At 42.2% G+C, this 7,500-nt stretch overlaps 1 protein-coding gene across 1 annotated transcript in view; it reads left to right on the top strand.

Moving 5' to 3' along the window:
* LOC113814707 (zinc finger protein 64) overlaps nucleotides 1-7,500 on the top strand; it is a gene marked incomplete at its 3' end in the record, with an annotated part of 55,005 nt that overhangs the window by 25,921 nt on the left and 21,584 nt on the right. Inside the window, 1 exon segment of the mRNA XM_070122074.1 lies at nucleotides 7,367-7,434. Within this exon segment, the coding sequence (XP_069978175.1) occupies nucleotides 7,367-7,434 (68 nt within the window).

Here is a 7,500-nt window from a genome sequence, read left to right on the forward strand (position 1 = left end):
TCTCTCCCTCCCTCTCCCTCCCTCCCTCCCTCCCTTCCTCCCTCCCTCCCTCCCTCCCTCCCTCCCTCCTTCTCTCCCTTTCTCCCTCTCTCCCTTTCTCCCTCCCTCTCTCTCTCTATCTATCCCTTCCCTTCCTCCCTCTCACTCTCCCTCCCTTACTCCTCCCTCCTCACGCCTCCCTCCCTCTCCCTCTCTCTCTCCCTCTCTCTCTTCTTTTCCTTCCTCTCTCACTCTCCCTCCCTCCCTCTCACTCTCCCTCCCTCCCCTCTCTCCCTCTCTCCCTCCCTTCCTCTCTCTTCCTCTCCCTCCCCTCCCTTCCTCCCCCTCCCTCTCTCTCTCTCCCCCTCCCTCTTTCCTTCTCCCCCTCCCTCCCTCCCTCCCTCCCTCCCTCCTTCTCTCCCTCCCCTCCCTCCTTCTTTCTCCTTCTCCCTCCTCCTTCTCTCCCTCCCTCCCTCTTTCTCTCCCTCCCTCCCACTCTTTCTCTCCCTCCCTCCTCTCTTTCTCTCCCTCCCTCCCTCCCCCTCCCTCCTTCTCTCCCTCCCTCCCTTCTCTCCATCCTCTCTCCCTCTCCCTCCCTCCCTCTCCCTCTCCCTCTCTCTCTCTCTCTCTCTCTCTCTCTCTCCTCTCTCTCTCTCTCTCTCTCTCTCTCTCTCTCTCTCTCTCTCTCTCTCTCTCTCTCTCTCTCTCTCTCTCTCTCTCTCTCTCTCTCTCTCTCTCCCTCCTCTCTCTCCCTCTCTCTCCTCTCTCTCCTCTCTCTCTCTCTCCTCTCTCCTCTCTCCTCTCTCCCTCTCTCTCCCTCTCTCCCTCTCTCTCTCTCTCTCTCTCTCTCTCTCTCTCTCTCTCTCTCTCTCTCTCTCTCTCTCTCTCTCTCTCTCTCTCTCTCTCTCTCTCTCTCCCTCTCTCCCTCTCTCTCTCTCTCTCTCTCTCTCTCTCTCTCTCTCTCTCTCTCTCTCTCTCTCTCTCTCTCTCTCTCTCTCTCTCTCTCTCTCTCTCTCTCCCTCTCTCTCTCCCTCTCCCTTCCTCCTCTCCCTCTCCCTCCCTCCCTCTCTCTCTCTCTCTCTCGCTCTCTTTCTCTCTCTCTCTCTCTCTTCTCTCCTTATCTCTCCTCTCTCCCTGTCAGGGGTTTTGTGTTGCCCTGATTTGGTGGGTTATGGAGACACAATTCTGGTTCAGCTGTTTATTGATAGGAGGTGGCTGGAAGGTAGCGTGGCGCAGGTTGTTGTGGGCAAGGAAGCCCAAGAGGGGCGCCGAGCGGGGCGTGCGTGGGGGAGCGCCACCAAGGAGAGGTGTGTTCAGGGCCGTGGGCCCCAGTCAAGTCTGCTGGGTCAACTGTCTTGTGGCTTCGAGCGCTGTTATCGGGTCCCTAGCAGTGGAGACACGGGAAAGTAACTCTTGTTCCTCAGATCGCTAGGCATACGCTACTAAACGTCGCCCCCGACGGGATGGAGCTGGCTTCCTCTGAAAAAAGCACACCAGAGGCAGAGACAGGGCGAGAGACAGGAGGGCAAACAGAGGGGGGTTGTGTTATAGCAGGGGCCGTAAGATGTAATCAAAATATATCAGATTGCAAAGATTGTTATTATAAATATTTTCATGAATTTTCAATTTTTATTATATTTCTTCAATAATTCACTGTCCAAGGATAGACAGAGGAACATGCTTAGGGAGACAATTGCAATAGTCTGCGAGGACTTGCTTGAGTTGCAATTGCCTCAGATAGCAGGAGATGAAATTCTACAAGAGATAAGCATTGTGCAGAACTACAAGGAAGCAAAAGGTGTCGCAGTCCGCAAAGACTGGTCTTGAATGACTAACTTCCTTGGAGAAAAGAATGAAAATGCAACAATGCAGAGTTCAGAAGTGTGCAGTGCAATAGTGCATACGGTATACGTCTGACTACTAGTGATTGAGTATCTCATTTCAAGGAAGTTGTCTATCACATATCACCAACAGCAATTCGAGGCAAAGCAATAATGAAAACAGGTAATGCAGTTCTCATACTTCGGGAGAGACTCATTACATCAAAATATACTTTCTCAAGACAACATTTGCACGATAAAACGTAATGCAAGACAAGAATACACGATTGGCGCAAGTCGATTATCTTTTTCGGAAACAGTACACAAGTAATTCTTGTGCAATTTACGAGTCTCTGCGGGACGATGTGCGCATGTGGCTGCGTGAGTGGTGAGTAGACGAGTGTTAGTGAATCGTGAGTTATGAAATGAGTAAGTCAGAGTATAGCACACAAGTAGAAAATAGAATGCTGATAGATATTCATTAGTTTTTTAGAGTCATTAGTAAGTAAGGCGAGAGTGAGTAAAAAGGAATAGGATGGCGTGGAAATTGGAAGAAATAAGCGAAGGGGAGGAGGGGTGGTTGGGCGGGAGGCTAAGGGAAGGATGGGGTGGGGTGGGGTGTAAAAGAGGTATGGGTGAGGATGGGGGGTGGGGTTAGGTATGTAGGCAGGGGTGGCAATGTGGATTGCGCTTAATGAAAACGATCTCTGATCTGACTGCACGAAAAAAAAAACATTCACACTAATAACAGTGAACTTAGGTTAATTGCAATATTAATCAACTACTATGCGAAATCATAAAAATGGTACTTTAATTAGTATGTAAAATGAATGAAACGGTGACTGGTTTGGGTCAGCTTCCCTGAGATGACTGACCCGAAAGATAACCCTTGTGGTTGTAAATGATACTTAACCCATTCGTTCCGGGTGTCACATATATGAGACACCGGAAAAAATAAACATTGCCGGGCATCCCGCCAGTGTGACGCTGTATCAGGCCTGTGTTCCGTCACGGCCGGGTGGGCGGACAGACTCCAGGGAAGCTCCGCCTGCCGATTTTTGTAGCCGCCCGGATTTTTTTATTTTGGCTACAAAATGTTCCCGGCGTGAGTGGGTTAAAATAAAATCCCTAAGGAAAGTGATGATATGATAACCCAACCGTAGAAGGGACATATCATCCAGCTCATACGCAGAACGCAATTGGATACCCATCTTGGGGAATACCAGCGATAATCTCACGTATAGCGATAAGAAGGCGCGTGGCGCTGAGATCGTCCGGGCGATAAATGTGCGACTCGGCACATGATAACATTAATTACCTAAACCTAATTACATGCCCATACCCAGCTGTGAGTCGTCACCAAGGACCATTTAATAATGATGAGGTGAGATTCGTGATTATGATAAACGAAAATCATGAACAATATGAAATCGTAGTAGCTGTATAATATAATTAATCTCTAACACGGAGATCATTGAATAAGATATAAATACAAATAGCTTGAAAGTATTTTTGGGTCGAGCAGAATCAGATGGCTATAAGTACCTTCTACGTGAGTAAGATCAAATAAGGTCGTTATTTGGACATTCGTTAAAAATAGCAAGAGCTAGTATATGTAAAATGAAATATTGTGAAATTAAAACATATACGCAATAATCTAGAAATTAAATAATCAAGTTACCAATAAATGAACATGAATAATTAAAGAAAGAATATATCTATAATGAAGACGAATAATTAAGGCGAAACATACTTCAGAATATGCACAAATATACCATAATAATAACTTAAAATCATACTATTTAATTCGATGAATCATGCTAGTATTATTACAGTTCTCAATATATTCATGTAAACCGGAAGTAAACTCATCACTCTGTCGTAAATACGTTGATAACAGGATAATGATAAAATCACATTATATACATATAAATAAGCTTAAATGTGAAAAGAAAAAAAATCGAGGATAATACAGGTCATTATAAAAGTGAAGTATACACCGCTTGATAGGACCTGACCTGATTTCACCTGAACAACCATGTGTGAAGTCATTCGCACTATAAAACGAATATAACACTTTATTCATATAAACATACGAAAATAAAAAAATATAAAACGTTTGAAGCTTAATATCAGAAATAAAAAGAATAAGACAGAAAAGGTCATTAAGACAGGTCATCAGCTACCAAACTTTAACGCGTTCTGTTAAAAGAAATACTATTTTAAGTAATTATCAAGACGTAAATTAATTTAACGCTAGCGGCCTAGGTAGAGAGGGAGGGGGGGTTTAGGATGATGGGGGATGGGGGAAGGTGGGAAGCGTTAACATACGCCGATATGGCGTATGTTAATGTAGTGAGATATAATGAGAATAAGAAAAAAAGTCAAGAATATGGCAATACTTAGTCGCGTGACCTACGATGGCCGTAGAAATAGATAATAATTTAAAGAAAATGCACGTTATATTCACCCACATGAATGAAATATTTATGCCGAGTTAGATTTAAGCAATAAAACATGCCAAAGAAAGAAAATGCACTTTGCAAGAACACTTTAGATATTTGAAAAAAAAAACACTGCACTTGTAAAAAAAAAACGGCATGCACACATAGGCGAAGAAAGGGGAAAGAAAAGGAAATTGCCAATGGTGTACTTGCAGTTTTTCGAAGGCTTGTTCGTGTCATTCCGCCGCTTGCCACCAGTTGTCAGGGGTTTTGTGTTGCCCTGATTTGGTGGGTTATGGAGACACAATTCTGGTTCAGCTGTTTATTGATAGGAGGTGGCTGGAAGGTAGCATAGAGCGGGTTGTTGTGGGCAAGGAAGCCCAAGAGGGGCGCCGAGCGGGGCGTGCGTGGGGGAGCGCCCCCAAGGAGAGGTGTGGTCAGGGCTGTGGGCCCCGGTCAAGTCTGCTGGGTCAATTGTCTTGTGGCTTCGAGCGCTGGTCGCGGGTCCCTAGCAGTGGAGACGCGGGAAGGTAACCCTTGTCCCTCAGACACACACACACTCTCTCTCTCTCTCTCTCTCTCTCTCTCTCTCTCTCTCTCTCTCTCTCTCTCTCTCTCTCTCTCTCTCTTTCTCTTTCTCTCTCTCTTTCTCTCTTTCTCTCTCTCTTTCTCTCTTTCTCTCTCTCTTTCTCTCTCTCTCTTTCTCTTTCTCTCTCTCTTTCTCTCTCTCTTTCTCTTTCTCTCTCTTTCTCTTTCTCTTTCTCTCTCTTTCTCTTTCTCTTTCTCTTTCTCTCTCTCTCTAAAATCTTTCATAAATCTTTGTGTTTTACTTAGAATAGACAAGAAGTTCTGAACAAAAATCTTTGTGTTTGCGTGAAAGGCTTTTCTCTCAGATTTGTAACCCATTGGTGAAAGTTGACATACATGAATATGCCATGGCATGATTGCTCTCCTTTCCAGATGTCATGTACACCTATGCCATATATATATGTGAAAGTTGTGTGTGCTAAACAGTTGTTTACTAGTTTGACCATTACTGCAGTGTTTAAGGCAAAAGTAGGCTCAGTCACTTTTTAACCTTGTACGCTTGAAAAATTGTATATGCCCCAGTCAGAATCATAGGAAGTCAGGATATTATGTATCATGCACTTCTAATTTTCTTCTCAAGTGGGTGACTGCATGTGGTACCTGGCCTCAGGTTAATCCAGTAAGGAATTTTTCTTGTACCAAACCAAGACATGCATAGGCTGTGCATGCATTCAGCTGCTGGAGTGAAAAAATAGAAGTACTGGAAACCCATTTACTCTGATCTCTGCATTTTAGGCTGCAGTACATGATTTTCCAGGAAAAGAGGATAAGAAAAGGCTTTAATCCTTTGAGAGCAGATGGCATGGAATTATGTAATGGTTATGGTGGACCAAGTAGAATGGCATTGCATAATGACATCCTGCACCACTCACTTATCAAAGGGAGTTTGTTTTTCTTCAGTAATAGCAACATTATTTGTTGATGTCAATATTAGATACAGGTAGTTACATTAATGGAAGACCTTCACTTTATAAACTTTGGTGTTTAAAATATAGCTACAAGCTATTGATTGCCTAATGTTGTACTTGAAGTACTGATCAGGCCAGTTGTGAAAGGGGGGAAAATGCCAATGCATTCCAACAACCTTATTTTGCTTGCTACAAGCCCCTTTTTAATACCTCAGTTGTTGGGTTAACCCTAGGTATGAGGGGCTCTAGTCCCTTAGCAATGGCAGTTAGAGGCAAACAAGTTAACAAATGCTTAGGACACAGCTTGGAGCAGGTTGACATGTGTGGTTTGGATCCTTGCTACCTAGCTTTTGGGCTCTGTTCATCATGCCAAGAATGGATATCAACAATCCATGATAGAATAACAATTGTAGAAATAGATCTGTTGGTAACTTTTCAACCCACTGATACTTGGAAGAGAGTTCTCAATAAGTAAAGTTATTTTTATTTCTTATTATTATTGCTATTGCACAGACTTGTAGCCTATCGAGAGAAAAATATGGAGTTTGCTTTATGGAAACAGTCTGTTACCATCCTAATGCAGTATAACAAATGACAAATATAGACCCTGGAATGTGACAAAAAAAAAAAAAAAATGCTTATTAAAAAAATATATAACTCAAGAGGGCAAGGATTCTTGATAATTGACTCTGGTAATGAAGTACTTGTGGAACCCCTATGTGTAAACACAACTAATAGATAAAACTCACAGCAGGCATGACATGTACATACATGACATCCAAACTGGCATTGGGTTAAGTATATGTATGCTACATGAACACATATTCCCAAAATCATGAAAGATTAATTTATTTCTATTTCACTGAAGTTTTGTTTTTCACAAAACAAAACTTTAGTGACCACATTTTTTCTGGCAGCATTGGGTTAAAAATCAGAAATGTGTGCATATTTCATTCTCCTTACCAGAGTAATACATTGACAGCTGTACAGGTAACTTTCTAATGGTTAGCAGTGTATTGTAATAATGCAAATTAAATATTGTACTGTTATTCTGAAAAATGCGCATCTCATAAGTAGCATTTGGGTGATGGTAGCTGCCTTGAAATTTACAAAAACAATCAATTGTAGTCATGTCAACCAACATGCACTGTGTGGCTGTTAGTATGCTTGTTTACTTGATAAGTTTAGGCCACCATAATTATACAACTGTTAATTAAGCAAAATACTACAATAAACTCAGTGACTATGCCCTTTAACTACAAGCAAGTGTGTTGAACAACAAAAAAATCAAAGTGGGCTAATCATCTCAGCATATCCAACAGCTTCTCTGTTTTTATCTTTCTCTGTAGCCACTTAGAACCAGAGAATACCCAGCAGGAGATAGCCACAGCAAGTTATAGCAGCTAACATCATCCAAAGCTACAGAGATGTTATAATCACAGACTTTGAATGAGTTTTCCTTTCTAATTGGGTATAGCTCACGACAATAATCTATTATTATTATTATTGTTATTATTATTATTATTGTTATTAGTGTTGTTATTATGGTTTCTGAAGAACCTTTGAAAGTAACAATGTAACTGGCAGTTTTGATATATTATTTATATAGTTTTTTCTTGGTTTTCAGATGTCAGCTCTGTTCTTATAGTGCTAGGGATGGATCTCAGCTAACTGTGCATCTTAGAACTCATACAGGTCAGTAATGAAAGAATCATCTTTTCTCTTTCTCCCAGCTTCTCCATGAACCATTGCTAAAAAATT

The sequence above is a fragment of the Penaeus vannamei genome, chromosome 5 (assembly GCF_042767895.1).
Source record: "Penaeus vannamei isolate JL-2024 chromosome 5, ASM4276789v1, whole genome shotgun sequence".
NCBI classification, from domain to species: Eukaryota; Metazoa; Arthropoda; class Malacostraca; order Decapoda; family Penaeidae; genus Penaeus; species Penaeus vannamei.